The sequence below is a fragment of the Clarias gariepinus genome, chromosome 27 (assembly GCF_024256425.1).
Source record: "Clarias gariepinus isolate MV-2021 ecotype Netherlands chromosome 27, CGAR_prim_01v2, whole genome shotgun sequence".
Classification (NCBI taxonomy): Eukaryota; Metazoa; Chordata; class Actinopteri; order Siluriformes; family Clariidae; genus Clarias; species Clarias gariepinus.
The window spans coordinates 7,665,038-7,690,681 of record NC_071126.1 but is presented as its reverse complement, the minus strand read 5'-3'; the positions used below and the strand labels follow the sequence as shown (position 1 = coordinate 7,690,681).

The following is a 25,644-nucleotide window of genomic DNA, read 5'->3' as shown; positions in this document are numbered from 1 at the left end:
CCTCACAGGGGCTTTTTTACTTGCGCAAATGTAACGTCATACAAATGTGTTTCTGATGCATCACTTACAGTAGAAGCTCGTGTGCAAAGAATCAGTCATTTCCAACATGATTGGTCATGGCTGATCAAGCTGAAAAACAACCGGTTCCAGTCACTGGCTGATTAGCCAGTGAAAAGTGGTTCAGCATTGAAGCATTTAATCTTTGCAAAAAGTAAAAGTATTTGAGTTAACCATTATATCAGTTAACCTTTATATCAGCTCAGGGATAGCTCAGTGGTTAAGGCATTGGACTACGGTTCGGAAGATCCCAGGTTCAAACCCCACAACCACCAAGTTGCCACTGTTGGGCCCTTGAGCAAGGCCCTTAACCCTCAACTGCTCAGATGTATAATGAGATAAAAATGTAAGTCGCTCTGGATAAGAGCGTCTGCCAAATGTCTAAATGTAAATGTAAGCTTAGGTTTATTCAAATATTTATTTATTTTTTAAATGATCAAAAATTGCTAAACATCATCTTAATGATCATTTGTGGCATTATTTGGCGTTAGCCTAGATAAGTGTTTGTCTAAATACAAAGCGGAACATTTAATAGTTAGATGTGTGTCCAAATAATTGGAAAAGTGATTTTTTTATTAAAATCGTGCGGCCCTATTTCATATTTTTTTCTGATAATCCCGCCTTCTGTGTTATGATTTGTTACAAGAATTCAGTCTAATCTATGACTGGTGAGACGTGACAAGGGAAGCCAATCAGTTCCAGAGACGCTGTGGATAAAAGTTTGAAGCAAACATGTGGAAGAGAGTTGTTTTCATTGAGTTTATTAATAAGAAATGTTATTACTGGAAAGTTGTGTCACCTAGTGTTATACACCCCATGGGGCCACCAGGTGCACAGAGAGTAAGTATATTTATTCTGACTTAATATTAAAATATTATTAAATATCAAAATTTTGCCCATTGAACAGATTCTCTAAGGTTTACACCACTCGTCTCATTCCAAATTAAAATTTATTTCAATCAAGGCAGGATCGGGTCAAACTGTTCCAACTGAGGTGTTACAGATGCATTTCTATTCTAATTAGAAGTGGAAATTAAGGTCCATGTAAATACACCTACTGATTTCATCAGCTTTACAGGAGGCAAAGCAATAAATTGTACAGGGCAGGAGTCAGGACCAAGAGCAGTGCTGGATCTTGTTATGTGTGTTCTAGGCGCCCAAAAAATAGGCTACGGTAAAAAAACATGCTACCGGAGTTTTATGGTTTGTGCTTATTTTTCTTGTGCACATAATGTCAGTGATATGTGCACACTGAAATGCTTGTTGCAAGGCTCAGTACTGTATGGCTGTGCAATACAAGAAAATATATCCATCAGAGGACAAACAGGGAAAAGAAAGGAAATGGGAAGGGTTATTGAAAAACTAAATCATGATATGATAATTTAGTCCAGATCCTCAATTCAAACACTGGAATATGTGCAGTCACAGTATTTGAACAGGGCAAAAAGTAGTAAGGAGAAGCAGTTAAAGTGCAAGGATGACGGGAAGATAGTCAGTGCAGTTCTGACGACATTTCTAAACTCCTTGTCAACTGCCCTGGGGTCTAAACATCTAAGATCCAGGCTGCACTACTGCTGATGGTGGGTTAGTCCAACTAAAAGGTTCTAAAGCTGACCTGCATCATGTCACATGTCTCTGTCAGTCAGTATAAAAAAGATGCTGTATATTCCCAGAGCACAGATAGAGAAAAATGCATGCTTAAAGTAGCAGATAGGCTGTAAGAACAAAACTTGACCACATAGACAGACCCTGGGAAGGTCCAGTCTGTCCAGTATTTTCACAAAATCCAAATGAACCACAATGAACACATTCCAAACTATCGGTGTGACAGAATACAATTAACTGTTGGTGAAAAAGCAATTCGGTTCTGAGCTCAAGTCCAGCTTGACTCGATTCTTGTCATAATAATGACTGAATAATGAAAAGAGTCCGATACTGTTTGCTTGTTAAACAAATCATAATGTGGCAAACGTCCAAGACCATGAAGGTGACCATTTTTACCTTCAGCCAAACACACACAGACTGTGCAGAAGGACATTGCGTCTGAGAGCTCGGGGGATAAATACCACTCCCCACTGCACACAGTCAAGAACACCAGCTACTAGGCGAGGAATCACAGGTGTATGTGTGGGCAGACAAAGAGCTCTTTCAGCTTTAACACGACAGAATGATAAGCAGCTTTTCTACACAACAACCAAAAATGTGCAGTGGCGCAAAAGCCAGAACACAGTACAGATGTTTTCCAAAACTGAAAACACCTCGTGTAGTCTGTGTGTGGTATGAAGCGAAAGAACGAAAAGTCCACCTTGAGGAATGACAATGCAGAGAGCTTTTACTAAATCCGAAGATTTACAGAAGTTTGCAACATGCACAACACATAAGAAAGCTATAGACCAGAAGAGATTACTACCTGAATATAAACCTACATCATACTATAATCAAGAATTGATTTATTCATTTTAAGTGATTTATGTGACAGGTTTTTCACTTGAATGTTTTGTCCGCATCAGTGAGCATGTTTTCAGCACTAGGCACAATGTGATAAAAAGAGCAGACTTTCAATGGCAGGCTCTCCGTCCTGCTCAGAGCACTTTATAAAATTTAAGTTTAGAATGTAGGTACGCAAAGTAATGATTTATCAGTATATAGCATATCTGGCTCAAATAACAAAGATGAAAAAGCAATTAAGCATGAGACCTCTCTACATATGTAAGGATTTTTTTATGTAGTTCTTAGACCTCAACTTAAAAAAAAAAAAATTCCATAGACATATTTGGGGACAAGGTCTCCTAACACTTAGCATAAAAATCACATTGGTTAAAGAGAACTTGGAGATAAAACATTTATATCACTAAATATAAAGCCTTTGTTAAAACTTACAAATATTCTTTCAAAGCTTTGAAAAAAAAAAGTCAAACACTGTCATTAAAACCTTTTTTTTTAACCTGTTAGTTTGCATTCAGGCGAGCATTGGCCAGTCTTCATCTTTTACTGTTAGTCATTGCTAATTTGTTGTCTATTGTCTGAACAAGCTCTTTATTTAAAACTCAGTCACACACACAAACTTTAACATAATTTGAACTCTATGCTGTGTTACTTTTATTCTATATATCTATTGTGTATAGTCGTCGTCTTCTTTTTCTTTGTCTTTCGGCTGTTCCCTTCCAGCGGTCGCCACAGTGAATCATCTGCCTCCATCTAACACTATCCTCTGCATCCTCTTTTCTCACACCAACTAACTTCATGTCCTCTCTCACTGCATCCATAAATCTCCTCTTTGGTCTTCCTCTAGACCTCCTGCCTGGCAGTTCCAACCTCAGTTACGTCGCTTTCGACAGAGTCAAATATTTGGGTCATTATCAGACAGAAAAATAACCTAAACAAGTTCCCTAATTAAGACAGCATGAGCCGCTGAAAGTTTCAGGATGAGGTTCCCGCACTCCTATGATTTATTCTCATTGCGTTTCAAAACATCCGGTCATTCCTCTAAACCGTGGTTTCTTAAATCCCGTACTTGGGCCCAGCACCATAAACAAATCAGACCCATGTCTCTGAGGGCAAAAAAAAAAACTGGCTGATTAGTGTCAAACTGTGCAGGACTTACACTCCCCAAGACTGGAGGTAAAAACCCATGCTCTAAACAAGTGTCTACTGAAGTAGATCAGATTCCTACAGTTCTGTCCGCAAATACATTCAACTGAAAATATTGTGTGAAAAGAACGAAATAAATGCATTGTAAAAAAATATATAATAAAAATTAAAATCATGTATCGCTGTCTTTTTTCCTGCCATAGTGGAACGGAATGTGTAATTTAGATGTCTGCCCGATTAAGAAACAGTGGCACTTGTTCCTCTTCGATGAGATTAATCAGAACAATGGGTATGACGCGTGTAGGACTGCCAGCAAACGACTGCAGAACACACAGTCAGCACCATTACCATACTTATCCTTAATATTAATACATCAGCCCTCATCACAGCAACCAATTCTACTGAGTGCAATAAAATGAAGACTATTTTATCATGTAGAAGAACAAGTGTTAATACCCTATAAAGATTTTCAGCGATTTGGGGAGTAAGTTAAACTACTTGAGTGTGTAAAGTGCACAGTAAAATCAAATTAGTTTTTTTTTTTTTTTTTTTACAAACTCTCACTGGTTCTGAGCCACAGCCAATATGTAAAATATTTGAAATTTGAAAACAGCTATATCTTAAAACATATTACTTTTTTGTCTGTGTACGCTTTCGACAGATAAAGTTTAAAAAACTTTTACGAAGTAAAAAACGAATAAAACCCATTAAGAAGTCTTTATTTTTGTAGTATTAAAATTTTACTCCCAGTAGTTGCTTTTACTGGTTTTCAGACAGCAGTTTTTCTCATTAAAAGTGACTCTAACATGCACTAAACATTAGCACAACACTTCAACAACAATCAAGTAAACACTTTAATAAAATACCAATCACAAGACAAGAGCTGAAATCATTCACACTCTTGTGAGCCAGCAGACAAAATGAAAACAAGTGAGACAGTGAGCTGAAGTTTTGACACATTCACCCCGAGACCTTAACCATGCTCTGCCATCCTCAAACACTTACATCCCACCTCTAATAACCCCATGGTATATCGTAGCATCATGGCCACTTCTACCCTGTAGGCCGAACAAGAGCATCACCTTTCTCCACTTGGCTGTAGTCCGTGCTCTCCTGCGCTCCCTCTTCACGTGTCGAACGCGCTCCTTTCCACAGCTCTTATCCTTAGACAAGCTGACTAGACCACGAAGGACAATAGTTACAAACCTCTTCATCCTGCAGGTGTCTAACAGTCAGCACAAAGCTACAAGCACTACTACATCTCACTACAACTCTGGTCTCCTCTGCTCTCTGCATTATGTGCACACTTGGGGTAGTAAGCAAATAGCCTTGCAGTCTTTCTGCAGAGAGAAGCCTTTAAGAGTCATGCTCACTATGGACTGCTGAGAAAGAGAGAGAGAGAGAGAGAGAGAGAGAGAGAGAGAGAGAAAACAAGGAGGGAGCACTTCTCATTAAAATTGTAATGCCTCATCCAGAATAAGACAATGCCAGACCTAAACAGAGAGGGAGCAGGACAGACGTCGGTAAATGTATGCATGTCTTGTTTTCTTGAACAATGCAAACCTATCACACTAATGGGTTAGGAAATCTCTGAGCAAGCTGTGTGTGTGGAAGTGCATGCATGCTTTAAGCTATGCACTACAACAGTACAGTCTTCAACCTTTAATATACACAGATCAGTCGTAATATTATAACCAGTGAAAAGTAAAGTAAGTACTGTGGATTATATCGTTACGGTTTCATCCGTCATGGGATAGTGAACAGTCAGTTTGCAAAGTGCCAAACTGTTATCCAGCAACTCATGTGTGATGTTTCTGTTATGCAGTGGTTAGCTCCTACCAAAAATGCTCCAAGGAAGGACAACCCGTGATCTGATGACATGGTGATGGGCAACCAAGGCTCTCTGATGAACACTGGGAGCGAAAGCTAGCCTGTCCGGTCTGATCCAACAGAAGAATTTTTCAGCACACGCAGCTGAAAAAGTAAATGCTGGCTATGACAGAAAGGTGACAGAACACACATCGCATCAAGTCCACCATTGTAATCATGTGCAATGGGCAGGTGAGCATCATAACTGCATCATGAATCAATTGAAGAACGTGGCCTGGTCAGATGAATCACTATTCATTTTATTTCATGTGGACGGTTGCGTGCGTGCTTCTCATTTACCTGGAGATAAGATGGCACCAGGATGCATGATGGGAGGTAGGCAAACTGGCTGAGGCAGTGTGACGCTCTAGGCAATGTTCTGCCAGGAAAGCACCTACCAAAACATTGTCAGAACAAGTACATTCCTTCATGAGAACAGTATTCCCCAAAAAACAGTGTTCTCTTTCAACAGGATATGCACTCTGCTGTACTTCAAATATTATTCAGAAATGGTTTAAGGAGAATGACGGAATTTAAGGTTTTGACTTCGCCTTCAAACCTCCCAGATTTCAATCTCATCGAGCATCTGTGCAACGCGCTGGAAAAACAAATCAGATAAAATGAATGCCACCTCAAGTGACACAAAGGTTCTGTTTTGGTGCCGGATACCCAGCACACATTTACGAGGAGTTCATGACTAGAAGGGTTCAAAAGTGTTTTTGGTTCAAAAAGTCAGACCAACAAAATACTGTAGTATTTACCGTATTGTAGCACTGACATTCTTGAAAATCTTTTTTTACCATATCCAGAAACGCAATGACTTAATTACATGTAATAAACTTCTAATTACGGTTCTAGTTCTTCCATGGTTAATCACAGATCTTTGTTGACTGTAGCCTGTACACATTCGACATCAAGTGTTCTGCTTCTTGCAGGTCTTCCAAAGCATGGATCGCTTAACAGATTCTCGACCATATTTAAAGTCCTTTTAACACACTTTTATTTGCGCCACAGTTTCCCCAGATGAGTGTCCATTTTAATGCAAAATCTGATGCAGATTCGTTGCTCTACTCGCTCAGTCATTTTGAGTGCGACGGTCACACAGTACATGTGCTCACTCAATGGCATCGTACAGGGAAGTTGTCATTGTTCATGCATGCATATTCCAGTTCACTCTAATGTAACCTTGCAGCCAATGAATATTGCGCAAAGTGTTCTCGTTCGCAATGGCTGGACTTTTTTCGAACAAATTTGAACACGTGTAAAATCCTTTTGTTATTCAATACAGTGTATAAAACCAAAGACCACTGGACGCTAAACGACTGATAGGTGTTATAAGCTGATTTTATGGTTGTTTAAAAAAAAAAAAATCCATTAAACTGCACTTTTATACCACCAAGTTGTGGATAAGCGCTGCAGGAAAAGAAGGCTGCTAAAAGCATCTCCAGAACTTCACTGTGCGTGATTGGAACTACATTTGTTTTTCATGTGGTGTTGTTAGGTGAGACCAAAATACATACATAGATTGAAAAGCGCCCAGTTCCCCACTGTAAGCCATGGATAAGGTCAGTGAAGATTGGAAGATGATGACTCTGGTTCTCTTGTGAAGACTGATGACATCAATTCAATTTTAACTGTATAGCTCTTTTAATAAATTGACATTGTCACAAACCAGTTTTACAGAAATATATTTAATCAGCATAGAAATTCTAAATCTAATAATATATGCCTAATAAGAAATCGATGAGACAGTGGAGAAAAAAAACCCTGGTAATGGCACAAGAAAAAAAGAAAGCTTGAGAACAACAGTGAAGCCATCCTCAACCTCAGTTCTTGTACACTTCAGTCAAAAACCAGTCACCCCATGAATAGTAAATCAAACAGAAGTGGTTTTAAAATGGTTTGTATTTGAACAAAGTGGTTTGAATTGAAGGGACAAGCATAAAGAAGTGTACTGAAATCCTTCTGTCTCCAACAAATAGAGATATAATACAGGAAGAAGCTCAGTCTCATGGGCATATCTCACACAAAATATTTGAAAAGAGCAAGTTTTTAAAGCAAGTCTGCTATTGAGATTTTTTTTGCAATTCTTGACGACTACGTTGACCCTACAAGCTATGTTGCTCAACTCCGATTTGCATGTTATGACGGTTCACATTCATAATTTCAAGTGACTTTAATCTTAATGTGGGTGTGTCTGTCCTCTAAAACAGCACACATGCACATCTATTAAAATTACCATCTTAAATACAAAAAAAACATGAATTTTAAAAATACATCAAAAAAATTGGAGTCAGTTTGGCAATAAATGAATTGCCACAAAAAGTATCATGATACGTAAACTTTATCCATTTGCCCCCATTTCTAATGTTTAGACAAAGTTTCACTTATTGCATTGATTCGTCTTACAAATATTAATTTTGGCTGATTCTTATAAAGGGTACCAACAATCCTGGACTGCACTGTAGGTGTTACTAATCCTCATGCCAGGTGGGAAAAAAAGAAGACACAGGTGCAGGTCCACACAGACAAACACACACTCCGGAAAAAATACTGAAGTTCAGACAAAAATTAATTGACTAAAAGTTTAAACAAATCCCTACTGAGCCAAAAGAGCACAAAACTTTTTAAAAACAGGATTTATGAATAATGCACAAATCCTCACTGAGATCACAGAGAAACCTTGAAGACTTATCCAAGACAGATGGATATTAATAATGAAAATTAATTTAGACTCCGCATCAGCAAGTTTCTTCTTCCAAAAATAAAAAGTGGTCGAAACAGAGCAGTGATCTGTATGTTACCCAATCTGTGTCCTGAGAGTATACACAAGGTCCAATGCTGCCCAACTTGCACCACTTAAGAGGGAACATTTTGTCGCATCTTGTCGCACAAAATGAGATGCTAATGATTGAGACCACAGAACATCTAGGGCTTTTCACAGATCTGACACACTCGGGACTTAACTGGTGGACCAAACAATATTTTACTTTTTTTGGAGCAGGTTATAAAGGGGTTAAGAGGCATTGCAAAAACACACAAATAAAATATATAACTTTAACTACAAACAGCCAGTAATACTGTAGATTAGTTGCATAAAGTCTCATCCAGCAGGAGCTTTGTAAACCTAAACACATTTTACATACATCATAGGCCAAAGCATTTTCCGCTTGGCTTGGAGTTTGGCTTCCTGAAGACAAGCAAAAACGATTCACAGCAGTTTGGCTTTTGTGCCAACAACTGACCATACTAATGCTCTGAACTGGCAACGAGTTCGCTCTAAGTCCTGGCAAGAGTTATAGCGCACATGCTGTCACTGCTAGACTGTCGAACTACAGAGACATATCCTGTGTTAATGCTTTCATATGTTTGAGAACTACTGTACTACTCACTGTAATGGCTGATCCCAATTTGAAAATTAATTTACAAACGCCACAAAGGTGGAACTTTTTTTTTTGTAAAATAAACATTTTGGTGAAAAGTACCATATGAAATATGCTCTGACAGTAACCTTGAAAGACAAGCATAATAAATTGTAAAACCCGCTGAAAAGAAATCCTCTAAAAGCACAACGTTGTTGAAAAGCTTTTTGCATCAGCACTTCCTCTCTTTTCTTATTCAATCTTTTTATAGAAGCCAACATTCATGTTTAAGGAGCTCCTCAATTCAAGGTCGACAATTCAGGTGCATGCATTAAGGAAAGTGAATGAATGTGTAATGTCTTATAGTCAAAGAAGGTGACAGCAAGCACAACCTTAATGTTTTTAAGGCCACCAATGGGATTTTAAGGCTGAGTGCAAAACTAAAGAGTTTTACCAACTCTTATGTACAGCATAATGTTGGTCAGATTGTGTTGCAGAATAACGTTTCAATAGAAATGTTTCATTGTAAAGGCTGAAATTAAGATAACAGCCTGTTAGTTTTAGCTAACTTTCATAGCTGTTTCTCACCAGCGTTTCTAAATTTGTAAACATAGATACATAGAGAGAGAGAGAGAGAGATCACCAAAAGGCAAAAAGTAAGAAAGGCCATATTAAAATCAACATCTGTAAAGCTTGGATGCAGCATACACCGATCAGCCAAAACATTAACACTATCACACATACATTATCACTTATACACCAGTAAACCGGTGACAGGATCATGGGCACCCAAGGCTCACCCATGACCAGGACCACCACGGCCACACTGGACTACGGTTCGGAAGATCCCAGGTTCAAACCCCACAACCACCAAGTTGCCACTGTTGGGCCTTTGAGCAAGGCCCTTAACCCTCAACTGCTCAGATGTATAAATGAGATAAAAATGTAAGTCGCTCTGGATAAGAGCATCTGCCAAATGCCTAAATGTAAATTAGGCTTATTTCTAGAGAAATTGAAGTAAATCCACCATATTTTCTTGTTTTATTGGCATTTTTGTTTTATTTTGCTAGGTTAAGGATTTCATTTCTTAAAAAAACAAAAAGAACAATAAATGTTTCCCTCTCTGGCCATAATGTTTTGTAATGATATAGCTGAGCAGTGTATGCCTGTACATAAATATACACTACCAGCCAGAAGTTTGTACACACCCTTTAATTTCCTAAATTCTTTCCTGATTCTTGTTTCTTTCTATATTGTAAAACAATGCTAAAGGCATTCAAAATATGCAGTAATATCCTGGAAACAGTTGATATTGAGATGTGTCTGCAGCTATGTCCACACGTAGCCAGGTATTTTTAGAAACAGATTTTTAGCTGCGGTTTTGACCTTTCATCCACATGCAAAACGCAGTTTTGGTCGAAGAAAACAGAGATTTTAGAAAACTCCATCCAAAGTGAAGATACTTTGTGCAATAGTAGACATACGTTAGTGCCTGTGTTAGCGTTGCTTACTGGACTTTTTACATGCGTGTACTTACGTGTGTGAGTAATGCAGTTACTCACACATTACATTAACAAACAGAGGTGCCTGAATGGTTTGTCAGATGGTTTGAAATCATCAGCTCCCCTATCACTCAAAGAAATCTTTAAGGAGGTGTTACTCCTTCCTTTTCTCAGCTGTCACATGCTACACTGTATACACTGCTGCAAGGTCTGCTGGAGGAACTACATTCACAGCCAAGTACAAGAGTGGCTACAAAGCGTAGCTGGAGGACCTGGCACAGAAACTTGCTCCCCCAGTGACACCAAGGAGTGCACTTTAACCAACAGTATCTGAGGAAGGCACATCTGAGCATGACACTGAGAGGCTATTTTAAAAGAGGATGGTCTGCATGGAGTGTGCAGTGCCACCATCTACGGCTGCAAACTGTTAAACAAGGCAAACAAGTCACTTTAATAAGACTTGCATATTTGCACACCCCGCAATCATTTTTCCAAATTTACACTAAAATCTCTATAGTTTCTATACTTTTCTATACTGTACAGAATATCTTTATTTTTTTTTATTTATCCTAGCTGAATTTATTTTCTATTGTATTTTTTTTATTCATATTTATTTCTTATTGATAAGCTTTTATTTTTAAGGTCACAGGCAGTCGTATAAGCATTTCACTGCACATTGTACTGTGTATGACTATGTATCTGACAAATAAAATGTAAATTTGAAACAAGTCCGTCTGCATTTTCAGTGGCATGATGAGGATAATATACACCGACTGTGTACAATGAACAAGATGCAATACAGTTATATAGTTATGGTGTCGACGCTCTCAGTTTTTATTTACTGATTCATTTAAAATATTAATGAACATTAGTCAAAGGCAACTGCTAACTGAACTAATTAACACTATAACAACGAACAATAAAAAAATGTTTGTATGGTTCATAGGATTAAAAAAAGGTTTTAGTGAACAAAGTTTTTTTTTGTTGATCAAAACTTTTAGGAGGCCGTTTTGAAACAGTTTTACAACATGTTTATTAGGTGCACGGAGTGTCAACAGGTTTGAAATAAAGTTAGCCCGTATTAAATAGTGTAATAGGAAATGATTAGGGAGCTGTCGAGCATGCTTCTGCAAAGTCCCCCAACAACAGCGTGTTAGCCAGCACACTCAATCCCCTGCTCTCTATTGGCTGGCTGAATCCCGTAAGAACAGAAAGAGGAACACACTCTAGCTGACTGGCTGTGTGACACTGATGCTGCTTGGCACAAGTCACAGCAAAGAACATGTCATTAACAGTTACTAGTCAGACAGCCTGGTCAGGCGTCCTTACCTGCTCACTGGCCGTTACTGGCAGTTCTAAAAAGCAGGCATGTCAAGGAGAAAGGATGATCAACTGTCAAAAAATTCACTTATTGGTCACATACTGTTTACAACCATACACAGTATGATAGGCAGTGAAATGCTTACACGACTGTTTGTGACCCAAAAGGAAAATAAATGTAAAAAAAGGATATAAAATATATATTCTACAATATAGATTAATCTGTTACAATAAAATAAAAGAATGAATTATAAATATGTAAAAATTTACAAAAAGATATTAACTTCATGCATCAGCTCACCAGTTTTTTGGTTTCTTTTCTTCTGATCAACACCAGAAGATTGTTGTGTGTAAGCTTTGCAAAAAAAAAAAAAAAAAAAAAAAAAAAACCCCGGCCAAGTATGGAAATACAAGCAACTTGCGTGTGCGATGGAGATACTCGGCAACAATGCCTTATGAAAAATCCTCCAAGCGATAAAATGATGTAACCCACGCGATCGTGTCAATCTCAGCACTTTATTGTTTTATCCGTCATTTTATCCGTTATTGTTTTGTACATTGCCGTACATTTCAATGACAACTGGAATCTAAAACCGGTTGGAAACCGCATATTTTCCTGGAAACCCCACGGGTGAATTTATTGCGCAAACCCTAGCTGATGCGCTGCTCTCATGGGGTCTGAATGAAAGCAACCAAGTCTGCATCACGACTGACAGCGGGGTGAATACGGTGAGCCACTTCACTCAACAACTAGACTCGGTCGCGGTGTTTTGGCCACCGCTAACACTCCGCTATTTGTAAGTAAAGTTAATGAATAGTTGCATGATCATCCAGATATAGTTTCTTTGGATGTAGCGCTACACAAGCTTGCAAAAAATACTTGTGCATCCCAGCCACCAGCATTTCCTCAGAAAGAACTTTAAGCCCAGGGGATGATGTAGTCACATGTACAGTACTTATGCAGCATTAAATCCAGAGATGAGAGTGAACCAGCTTGTCTTTCTTGCTCACAATTTTTAATGTTGCAATATACAGGTACAGTATATGTGTGAATAATGATGGTTAGTTCCTTTACTTAAAAGCTCATATTTTATTATTATAATTTGCTTTGTTTACATGAGTTTGAGGTTTACTATGTATTGGTATTATTGACATCATGTCATATACAGATGTCTGCCTCAAAGTTTGCTTTAGTGTTCAGTGTTTACACTTTACAATTCCACACTTTGTAACATTTTATTTATTAGAAGTCTCTTTAACACTTATATTTAGTTTATCATAAGACATAAGAAACAAGATATTTTAGTTTTTGACTATTAAAATTATCTGCCTTAGTAATGTTGGCAAATAAAAATAAAGTGGCTAAATTTTATTTTTTTTTTACTACTGGTCTTCATTTATAAATATTCAATAATTACCGAAACCGAATGATATGAAACATTATATTGTGATAATTTTTTTTGCTGTGTCTCCCAGCCCTACTAAGAACTGCCATAAAGTTAAAGAACGTCTCTGTGTGCTGTAACATTTTAATTTCTCTTCACTAAAGCTAGAAGGGTTAAATCAGTTTCAGCCGGGCAGCGCTCCTACCCACAAAACCGACTCGTGAAAACATAATTTGTCAAAACTGAAATAAAAGAATTCACGGGCCCTGCACCTCAAGCCCATAGAATACTTTTGGGATAAACTGGAAAGCTGACAGCACCTCAGACCTCCTCACCAACATCAGTCTCTCTGTTTCCAGGATATATTCTCTAAGGGCCTCCGAGTGGCGCAGTGGTAAAGTGCTCGCCCTATCATCCGGAGATTGCTGGTTCGAACCCCGGGTGATGCTGTCTAGAGAGAGCCGATTGGCCGAGCTCTCTCTGGGGGGAGGGATGAGAGGTACTCGCGCTCCCACATTAATCACGGCTCTACAGCCAATCAGGGGCGTCTGTGAGCTTGTGCACGCGGAAGGAGCGGCTAGCGCTTTCCTCCGAGTGTGTTACTCCGCCCCTAATGGTGCATGAGCAAGCAGTTCGAAAAGATGTGGTCGGCAGACGTCACGCGGTTTGGAGGAAACACGTGATAGTCTTAGGCCCTACCGGCTGAGTGGTAGTAGTAGCCTTAATGTGGGAGCCCCCTAGTAACGGGGAGGAATTGGCTACGACTAAATTAGGGTGGAAAATTGGAAAAATCCAAAAAAAAAAAAAAAGGAAGATATTATAAAAGCAAAAAGTGACTAAATCTGAAATGGGAATGTTTAAAAAGCACATATGGTTGTGCTAGTCTGGTGTCCACAAACTTCTGGTCATAGAGTGAATATGATCTGTATTATGAAAAACTCTTTTAAACAATTTTTTTTCCTTTTTATACATTCTAAGAAAGATCTCCTAACACATGCTGCACTAGAATAGAACAATTTTCTCAACGATCCATGGTGGAAATCCTGGAACTATAAAAGGCAAGTAATTCATTCACTGGGCAAGAGCAAAGCCGGAGTTTTACTGACACTTCTACAGAAAGTCCAGACTCATACAGGAAACAAATGCAGCATTGAGAGAGGTGCTACCGTTCTTTTCTGCTGTTATATTTATACACAGACTTCTCTGCCACTATAATCTTTGCCCCTTACATTGTGTTGTCTTATCAAACAAGGAGCTTTTTTTTTTCCTCCTGTCTGCCTCAGAACAGATGTCTGCACCTTATCCTGACAGCTAGTTCCTATTCTCTCTTGTTCTAGTTATGAATACATTGTCCATTTACACTACCAGTCTGGAGTTTGGACACACCTTCTATTCCATTGTCTTTTCATGATTTCTATTTCTTACTTATTGTCTTAAACAACAACTAACAATTTGTTGTAACTTAATTACCTAATGTCATATGTGTTATTTCATAGATTTTAATAAATCCAGTATGGTTCTAGAATGGAGAAAATAAATCCAAACGTTTGTTTAAAATTCTGACTGGTACTGTACATCCCACAAGCAAGCTTTATAGTTGTACAGTCTACATTAAATCAAAATTAAAATATGATTTTCTACCACAGATCATATCACATTGATAAGGTGACAGTTTAACAAATGTCGCTAGAAAACTGTCTGCTTGCTAATATTTTTAATTTAAGGTATATTTAATACATTACATTCAATTTATAGTGGATTCTTTACCTCTGGTTCAGACATGTGCAAATTCTTCTGTTTTCAGCTTTATAGTCAGAATTTAATTTCAAAATATCGTAAATGAATAATGTAAAACAAAGTTTAAGCTCCTTGGAAAGCTAAACACTACATCACAACACATAGCAGTCTACACCACACAGTCTACAAATAATCTTTATTTTTGTCAAGTATCCAGTGAATACACTGATTCAATTTAAGCTTCGACAGCATGCATTTACTGGACCTGACAATCAATATTAATTAAACCAGACACGGTTTAATGCAGAACATGAAGCTATCTCAATCCACACAAAACTTTTGACAAAATATTCACATAGACTTGTGAAGATCGACGGAACAGTTTAGTAATACATTCAAGGTTCCCCTCACCTGCAGACTAATATATTTTAAAATGTGCGCAGCATTTACCTTTTTGGTTAGAAAGAAAATATGCCAGACATGGAAATTTATATTCCTACCCCTCCCTGCCCCCGCTGAGAGAAACATTTAGCATGGAACACTAAAGCATTCAAAACACACCGCAACAAAGAAATCCCCAGACATTTTAAGGAATATGAATAAATCAGTTTCTTCTTACATATGCATTACAAACCTACATAGAAAACACATCAAGTGTCTTTGAGTGGGACGTATGGGAGACAATACATTTGCTGAAAATGCCCTGCTGTGCTGCAGTAACAAGCCAGCTACGCTCCGTGCAAAAACAAACCGCTCCCCTCTACACACTCGTATGATCAAAACAAGCTCCACAGTCAGGTCGTAAAAACCTTTTCCACAGACACACCCTCGCCTCATTACATGTGGTTCAATCCCAGCCTGTTATTAGATAAGAGATCTAAAGGAAGCTCACGTTGATGGGGTGTGTGCATGAACATACAGGAAAATTCACAAGGGAAGGCCTTTTGTTTAATTGTTAGCGCTGGGTCTGTTTATCTGATCCACTCAAGTTTATCTTGGTGCTTATTAACCTGTATGGCAGCTCTAAAGAGAAAACTGATCACATATTGGCGAACTCTGTCAGCTATCCGTCAATTTCTTGTTAAAGCAAGTATCTCTGGCGTAAAGAGGTCAGCAAATCATTACAACAGGAGACAGTGATCCATTCTAAATAAATTAGCCCAAACCAGATATCTTTACTATTAAAATAAATTAATAAATCACATATACAACCGTGCTCAAATTTGGCGAAATATGGTGGTTAAAGTTCAAAAGTATCATTTCGTTAATGCTTCTGCTTAGAAGGTCCTGCATGTTTTTCTTCCAGGTGTGATTAACAAGACAAACTGACAAATGTTATGACTGTAACTAATAAGTAACACAGACCTCCTCAGTAAAGATCTCGTTCATGTACATTTCGAAATATGAAAAGTACTTAAGGAAAAGAGTTTCTACCGGCCATTTGGAGAAAGACAGCTGGATTTTTTTTAGATAGGGTTGTATCTGTCTTAAAAATTTTTTTTTTTTTTAATGCAACACTATTAATAATATTAGACATATGAATACTAATTTCATCAAATCTTTGCTGGAACATCGTTTCTCAAATTTGACATTTTAATTATAACAAAAAATAAATAACTGGTTAAAAAGACAAAGTAACAGTTCATTCACAAAATAAAAGATCTTGCATTTATTCCAGTGTTCACATAAGTCATACCCTCCCTTTACCCTCATACTTCTTTCTGTTAGACACAGCTGCATCTTTTGCTAGACTTGCACCTGCTTTTGTACTGCAAGAAAATCCCAAGACACTTACGCTATGTAAAATTAAGTAAAATAATTCACAGTTTTGTGTTGGGATGCAAGAATGACCGAATGCAAGACGAGACTCACTTCCATAATTCACATGGCAGTGATTGTTTAAAAATGTGTCCTGACCGTATTTGCATTTACAAATAGCAGGCAGTTACTGAAGATGTTGCCTGTCAGATTAAGCTACAGAGAAAAAAAAAAGAATATATATATATATATATATATATATATATATATATATATATATATTTATATATATATATATGAATGAGGAAATGAAAGACTGAAAAACAACCTGACAAGCCTGACCATAATTTTCCAAAAAGCCAAAAAATATTATTTTATAATATATCTTGCGCCTTGCATTCGGTCATTCTTGCATATATTCCTAAAATATTCACCACCAAAGCACAGTAAGCCTTATATGAGACACTATATATAAGAACTTCAAATTTTGTTATACTGGTGGAAATCACAGCCCATATTATCAAAGAAACCCATGGACCCCTGGCTTTATAGACCCCCATGTTGAGAACCACTGTACTAGACATCCTGCACGACACATTAACAGGAAGTCCAGGAGGTGGTCAATATAGTACTCAGCTATAGTAAATAGAGGCAGAAATGTTTTGTTATTTTTTAATTAGTTGAACAACTTTTTTAGACTGTGAGAAAAGCTCAACAAACACAATCCTATTTTAGTCCTGAAATCTAAAATGTTTTACATGTTTTTGTAAATGCCACATTTATTCTTGCATATTCACCAGTTTTTCCAGACAAATAACTAACAGGGAAAGCACATAGGATGTAGGTAGTTCCCATCATGCACTTTTGCATTCCCAGAAAAGAACAGTAATCTAGGTCATGTGCGCTGTGATAGAGCTACTGTGATGGAGGTTTTGTTGTGTGCTATGTGGGGCAATAGGACATTGGGTTATTTTTATGTTGATCTGTCTCGCTAGGTCAAACATCCAAACCAAAACCAAACAAACAAACCAAAACAATAAAGTGCCTATTTATGTTATACGGAGGGTTAGATTATAAGCATCATCGACTCAAGTCAACGACACTTCACCAGACATGAATGGATAACCCTACCAAACACGACATTCATACACACTCTGCTGTTTATCCACCTTCCACAGTGTAACAATGACTTAACAAGCACCAACACTTTGATGATTTAGTGCCAATTCTTTTCATCCAAGGTCATTCTGATCTATTAGAGATTTTCAGTATAAATTTAACAAGGATAATTACATAAAGTACTGCCACGGGTACGACACCACCTTTGTGCACAAACAGGGTTATGGATAGAGCTCTTGACTTATCTGGAATGAGATAATCCATTTTCACAGCTGCCGACTGCAGACTTGACCTCAAGTTTACTCCCATGTCACACCCTAAATTTCTCCATCTCTCCTGCCCTGTTTGGATTTTCTAAACCACCCAGATACAGCAGAGACAATTCAACTATTGTGAATGCATTCAAACAACGATCTATCAGTTATTATCCTTTTAGCAAAGTGAACAATACAGCCTTTTGGTTTCTCTTAAATGGATTACAAATGTGGTGGAAATAATCTAAGCTGCAACTACTATGGGTCCAAGCATAAACACAATCTGGACTATATCAAAGTTTGGGGTTAAAACATGCTCTACTTGACACCATTAGATTAAGGCTACGATCACAATACAAGCTAGAGACCTGCGCGAGACGAATTTTTCAGTCCCGCTCCCGCAAAAATATATATTATTTTCTCATGCTCCCGCCCGCAGTATTTAAGTTTTGTCCCACTCCCGCCCGCAAAAATCCCGCAGGTAAACATATAGTAGTTTTATTTTTACTGCTTCTTCCTGCTACTCTGTTATTTGTTTCAATTACTTCCCTATTTGAGTATATATAAAAAAAAAAAACGGAAAATAAATATGTTGCGTTTTATTTGAGTTTGATTAAATGGAATGATGAACATGGACACGAACGAGGAGCTTTTCAGAACATAGAAATACAATCAGAACAGTTAAAAATAGGCTAATAATTTAGCAATGAAACAAAATAATAATAAACGTTGATTTCTCAAGTGGTCAAACAGAAAAGCATTTGGCCTAATACTGCTAAAAAACGTTAGGCTTTTTTGCCTTCAGCAATGTCCAAACATTGAACATGAGTTATCCTTATTTCTCAATAAATAAAAATAAGTTCTGACCTTGCGCCTGTAAATAGTTTTTATATTAATTTAGTCGTCCTTTTTGCTTTTGTGCAGTAGATAAATAATATAGTATTTGTTTTCAATAAATTAATTTTAATATAATTCCATTTTGCAGGAGTCCCGCAGTTAATTTTATTCTCCCGCAACCTGCACATACATGAGGACCTTACCGCCCGCACCCGCATTTACCCATTAAATCTTGTCCTGCGCCGCACTCCGTGCGCTGGGTCCCGCGGTACTCCCGCGGGAGTGCAGGTCTCTATTACAAGCCACATTGCTTAATTCCAATTTTTCTATTCTATAAGATTTGTATGTCATGATGGTGCATAATCATACTTACAACTGAATTTTATCTGACTCTAATGTGAACACAGCTGTCCTTTGAAACAAAACATATGAGCACATCCTCAGTATACGTCTTTAAAAAAACATTCTTTGGATTTTGCTCTAAAGGACGGCAAGCTGTTAGTCAGTTCTATTCGTTGCAGTCCAGAAGAAGGAAGAAAGTCAAACAGCTTGCATTGGTTGTTTTATCAGTTATTGCTAGCGCTGCTATCCCTGCCATCTTTGTACCGCCAGTGCTAACTGACATCAGAGAGCTCAACAGACATGTGCAGAATTCCAATCTGCACGTTCTCATTCAAGTCGGATTTGTCTGATCTGGGACCACATATAAAATAGAAATGCATGTTCAAACAGTACTAAAAATCTGATCTGTCACATGAGGCCAAGAACTCAGAATTGAGTGACTTAAGGCTGGTAATGTAAAAGCAGCCTATTATCCCATAACAGCAGTACTAAATGTTAACTGTAATTCAAATTACAGGTTTCTCTCAAAACACTCATTTTTATATGAAATCTGTTCTTTAAGAGTCAATTATATGGCTCATAAAATATGGCTAAAAATAAACAGACATAAAACTTATTTAGTTATTTATTTAAAAAAGTATAGACATTGCTCGGGGGGTTGTTTTATGACAGAAAACTTCAGTCAGGATTAGCTCTGAGCCTATTCCATTTTTAGCATCATAGGAAAGGACAGCAGACATTGTGCTTTGTGGTTTCTCCCTGAAAGAACACTTTTTTTTTTATTTATGCAGTATGGTAATAGCATCAGAGCAGCCCATTGTTAGCTAACTTAACTAAATATCCATTATGTTTTTATCTCATGACTAAAGCTCCAAAGTCAGTATACCCAAGACATCATACAGTATACTTAAGCAGCAGACAGTGGCTATGACACAGAATGTTTATAAGAACATTTATGTGTGAACTGCATCTGCTCAACATATTTGCGAGGGTGCAAGGGAATTCAATTCTAATAAAATTCAATTCAATGTAATAAAACCCAATCAGGATTTCTGTTGCACTGTCGTAACACGCCTTCTTCCTCTCGATTAGGCTGGCAAGAGATAAGACACTGATTCGAGTGGTGCCTAAACACCACAATGTAAACATAAGATTAGATAACTAGATACATAGAAGGCAAGTCCTGAGGGCAAATAACACACGTTATCCAGACTACCTACCTAAGCAGGTTTTAAGGATGTGTCTAAGATCAAGATATCGGCAAATTTATTTCATTGACAGTATAAATGCTTTGGGGCAGTCAATCACCAATGTTAATGTTTAATGGTTTCACATTCCTTAAAAGATAAAAGCTACAGATTTCCAGACCATAAGGATTCATTAACAGCCAAAGCGCAAGCAATCATCATAAAAATTGACATCTGAGACTGTCAAAATACATTGACGTGAACTAGACTTATGATTATGAAAAAGAAAAAAAACAAAACAGCTCCGACCTCAATGTAACCCCCTCTTAAACTGCTGACTTGGGACTGGTGAAACCATCTATCCATTAAAACTAAGAAAAAACACTTCACTCATGACGGTGCCATAAAACTAATCACTGCCATTAGTGCTTGTTGAGAAGGAGGGGTCGCTTTCTTCATAGAGGTCAAAGCAAGTCCATTTCCTGAGCAGCTTCACATCACAACTTTTTCCTCGCCTTCTTTTAAGCAAAGATGACCTCAAAGCATAATAGATCAGCTTTGGACACCCACAGGACAGCCTTCAACTGAGATATCCAACTTTTGAGAACAGACCATCTTGCTTTAGAACATGATGCATAATACAGTGTAAGCATAAAGTCCTTTCCTGTTTTCAAACATATGCAAAATCTATGAGTGAAAAATTGTTTAAGTTACGAATCACGATTCTTTTTTTGGGCTGATTCATGTATCGCCACATTTTACTCCAAATTTTAATTTTAAATAATCTACTACTAAAAAAAAGAAAAAAGGAAAAATATTTATGTTGAATGATGATAATCCGTTTCAGCCACACAAAAATATTACCAATATTACCAATTATATTTTTTTTGTATATAAAAACAAAACATTGAAAGAGACATGTCAATTAATTTAAATGAAATAAATACACATTAAACCTAATTTAACATTAATTTATGCTGATGTTTATGCTTTTCTTGTTGCTACTGTCCTTGCTAACATTGTTGTGACCCATGGTGCTATGTCATCACTAAATCTTGCACAAAATCTTGCAAAAAAAAAAAAAAATCCATAAACTAATTTCGCTTGGCCTTCCACTAATGCAAACAAGTTGTAAACAGCTCCTGGACGTATACTGGCGTTTGGTTTGGTTCGTATGGCAAATTTTTAGTTCTTAAGGCAAGAATTTCGTAAGGTGGGGCATTAGTATGCCGAGGTAACACTGTACTTTCTGAATTGCGATATTAATTGAATCGGAACCTAGGTATCGTGATAATATTATATCGGGTGATGACTGGTGATTCCCATCCCTGGTTAAAAAAAAAGAAAGAAAAAAGGGATATGCTTTTAATCAGGGAAGGAAACCATGTACAAATGGTGTAAGAAGAGCTTTGTTTTCAAGTTAGTGGATAGTTAGTTTAGGTTTGTGCTCCACAATAAGAAGGGGATGACCGAAAGAAGCAGCTCTCAAAAATAAGTTTTAAAAAAGGAGCTCATACTTACAGGCATCATTTTATCAGATGTCAGAGAAACATCAGGCGTCCTCGGGTTGTCTTTTGGTTTCATTCATATGTGCACTTTAAACCTTTCCTGACATGTACACTTGTTCTCACTGAAGACACACAAGCATCCAAACAGGGGCACAGATCACCAGAGCTGCCCTGGAAATAAATAATAAACACGTAACTACATCGTTTAGTGCTTTAAATACTAAGTAAAACAACTCGTGGAAATAATAAATCTCTAACTAAACAGTCCCAGGCTAGCGAACCTAACCTCCTTCGTTATACAGCCATTTAAATGAGGGCTCGTGTTTGCTAACAGGCTAACAAACACCGCTAGCGATTAACGTTATCACTTTATTTACTACTACTTACTTTTTAGTCAAAACGATTTTTTTTTAAACATTCCACTTTAAAACTGAACTTATTTCAGACATTTAAAAAATATCTTGAGCATATTACGGTTGAACTGAGTTAGCTGAATGAATTAGCTACGGCTACGTAGCAACCTTACCTAGAAAACTGACAACATGACGTAAAATGACTAAATGAATGTCAAAAGTTTCCCATTCTACTTACAAGACACTTAAATGAATCCGGTTAAACAGCAAAATCCCGTGGCGTTAATGTAAAAAAGCGAGCTGTTTGGTGATCCTGGCACAGCGGGGTTTTCAGGCAGCACGCTAGCACACAACTAGCCAGCCAGGGCTTTGCCAGCAAACATGCAGAGTTTCAGGAAAAACACACACACATATCAGACTTCTTTTGGTCTATTATTACAGATATCCTCAGAATAAACGACAACGAAGAAATATAAATATAATATAATTTCCAGTAGAAGTGTGTATGAGCAGCAGAGGTAATCTCGGAATGGTGATTTGTGAGTGTAGTAAATGATGTCAGGGCAGGTCTAAAGAGGAACGCCAGGAATGTGGAGCAGGTCGCAGCACACACACACACACACACACATTAACCCATGTGGTGTGTTTTTTTGTTTTGTTTTGTTTTGTTTGTACTGCTCATTTCCTGAACACACAAAATGACAAATTTGCTCTTGGTGGTCTGCTTTACATATACAGCCATGCAGATTGATAGATAGATACCCATAATTTTATGATAAAATATATGCACAAAAAGATGCTTCCATTATGACTGCTAATATTATTTGCTTCCTTCTTGTCAGACTGGAGTAGACCGATCCTTAAGTGTGCTAAAGTGAAAAGACTTTTTCAAAGGTTGTTGATGGACCCAGAAACAAATATGAGGGTCAGTCAAAAATAATGCACACTCCAGTTATATAAAAAAAAATCTGTTGGTCTTATTAGCGCTCATCAGAGCTTCAAGGCTACTGTCTCCCCAGTCACTGCTGTTCAGGTGTGAACGTGTGACAGCAGTTCATTTGTAACTGCAGTGCGAGCAAAAATGGATGCCCCACATGTGATTTGCATGCAAGAAGGGCAGCATGCAGTAATTATTATTATTATTATTATTATTATTATTTTGTGGTCTGAGGGTGTACTTGGTGCCGAAACAACTCAGAAGTGCATAAACAGATTCATTTGGATATCTGCAAACAAAATTTAACCAATACTCCAAAAAAAAATAAAAGTTTTTTTTTTTTTTTTTAAAGGGAATCATTACTGATACCTGAGAGTATGGAACGGAAACGTCCTCAATCGCCAACCACGAAAAAGTTTAAAAGGGACCACCAGTTGGTAAATTGATGCTTACAGCTTTCTGGGATTCTCAAGGACCAGTATTGGAACATTATCAGGAAAAAGGTTTAACAATCAACAGTGCTCGTTACAGTAAGATGCTTATTTGAGTGCTGAAGCTTAAACTTTGGATTAAACACAGAGGGCTGCTATCTGAGTGTCTCGTGATCTCACATGATAATGCACATCTGCCCACACTGCCGAAACTCTGCAAAAACCTCATTGTGAGGTGTTTAAGCATCCATCCTATAGTCCTGATCTTCCTTCATCAGACTTTCACATGTTTGGTCTCCTGGATAAAGAATCACTTCTGATGAAGAAGTGAAGGCAATAGTGCATTCATGGCTCACAGCCCAGCCTAAAAAAAAAATAAAATTAATGAGGAAATACAAAAGCTTGTTGACAAATGGAAAAAGTGTATTGAAATGCAAGAAGATTATGAACAAAAATAATGTATTTGTCTTTTCTAAAAGCTAATTAAAATAAATTCTACATACGAACTGCAGATAATTTTTGACTCATCCTTATAGATAGAAATCTTTAAACACTATAATAGAATTAAAGAAAACAACTAAGGAGGATTTAAATTACTGGGTTAAGAAGCCTTAAACACATTATCCACTTGTTATTGGAACTCATTAGAAAACAAAGACTCCAGTTTGCTAGGGAGAAAAAAGATAAAAATGTACTGTATAAATGCAGTTTTTTTAAAATCCTTATTCATGACTAAAACATTTATACATGGTCTATTTTCATCTTCTTTCTTTTCATTACCCCCTCATCTTTACACAAGGCTTTTACTTTTGTTCCAATGCAGCGATCGAGGCCGTCATGCATGTCACCTTGTAGATTAAATATTACCAGAGTTGAATCTCTTTCATTACTTTGCATGGCAATGGCATCGTTCATGCTGCTGCATTCTTGAACATTAAGTTTAATGTTGCTGCCTCTACTAATTCAACATTTGATTTCTCATTAATATGACACAGAACATGACAAGGAAAAGCTCATCGAGGAAATAGCTTGCAGTTTTGTTTTTGTAGCCAGAACCTGATCCTTATCATCAGACATCATTGACCCTTATGCCCAAACCTTATGTTTGTTTAATTTTTCTCTCCTATTTAACAATATCGTAACTGTGCTAGTAATGTCCCACTGTATCGTCACTTAACAAAAGTGTAGCACCACCAAGAGAATTCAGCATCAGAATCTCTAAACACAATCCAAATATTTAATTAGAAACATATTTAATGTGATTCATTGATGACTTATTCTTTAAAAGCTTATAATGTGGTAATGTAATAGCTTGATACAATAGCTCCTAATCCTTTAATAGCTTACATTCAACTACAAATAGCAGCATATAGGCAACATCAAAGGGTGACTTATGTGGCAGACTACCAATGATGGACGTTATTGCAGTAGTTGAAAATAGTGTCTCGGCTCCCCCTAGTGGCTGGATGCAGTATGTTTAAACAGCGCCCAGATTGGTGTTTAATCCTGTGGTGTTGCTGGAAAGTTGATTGACAGCTAGAAGAAAAGCTTGTGTCACTGCCATGACACAGATAAATTGTGAAATAAGTGTAAATCGTTCTGAGATGGATTGATGTTCAGGGTGTACTCCTGTACTCAGTTTTATAAGCTCTATGACCCTGACCAGAAATAAACTGTGTAGAGCAGTGTTTTCCCAGCTCTAGCACACATACTTCAGTTAATCAGCTAAATTCCACCCCATCCTAAGTTAATGTGGTGTATTAGATCAGTAAAAACACTAAAAGATTTAGCACAGGGATCTTTTTTAAAATATGCACCCAAAATGTACTTTATTAGGAACACCTGCACATTCAATCGGCCAATCATGTGGCAGCAACACAATGCTAAATCATGCAGATACAGGATACAAGAGCTTCTGTCAATTTTTTACATTAGAAAATTTGTGGGAAACGTTTGATCTCTGTTCCTTTAACATGTCATGATTGTTGGTGACAGATGGCCTGGTTTGAGTATTTTAGAACTACTGATCTCATGTGACATTCAAACACGAAATTCTTTAGAGTTTAAACAAAATTGTGTGAAAAATAAATAATAT

At 37.3% G+C, this 25,644-nt stretch overlaps 1 protein-coding gene across 7 annotated transcripts in view; it reads right to left on the bottom strand.

Annotated features, from left to right (window-relative positions):
- Positions 1-22,749, bottom strand: part of ppp1r13bb (protein phosphatase 1, regulatory subunit 13Bb) — a 56,145-nt gene extending 33,396 nt beyond the window's left edge. For all 7 annotated transcript variants that reach the window (XM_053489012.1, XM_053489015.1, XM_053489016.1 and 4 more), the window contains exons 1-2: positions 22,420-22,749; positions 21,842-21,999 (exon numbers count right to left, since the gene is read on the bottom strand). In XM_053489012.1, coding sequence (XP_053344987.1) covers positions 21,842-21,904 — 63 coding nt within the window. In that variant the 5' untranslated portion in view covers positions 21,905-21,999; positions 22,420-22,749. The remainder of the gene's footprint in view (positions 1-21,841; positions 22,000-22,419) is intronic.
- Positions 22,750-25,644: the final 2,895 nt, after the last annotated feature.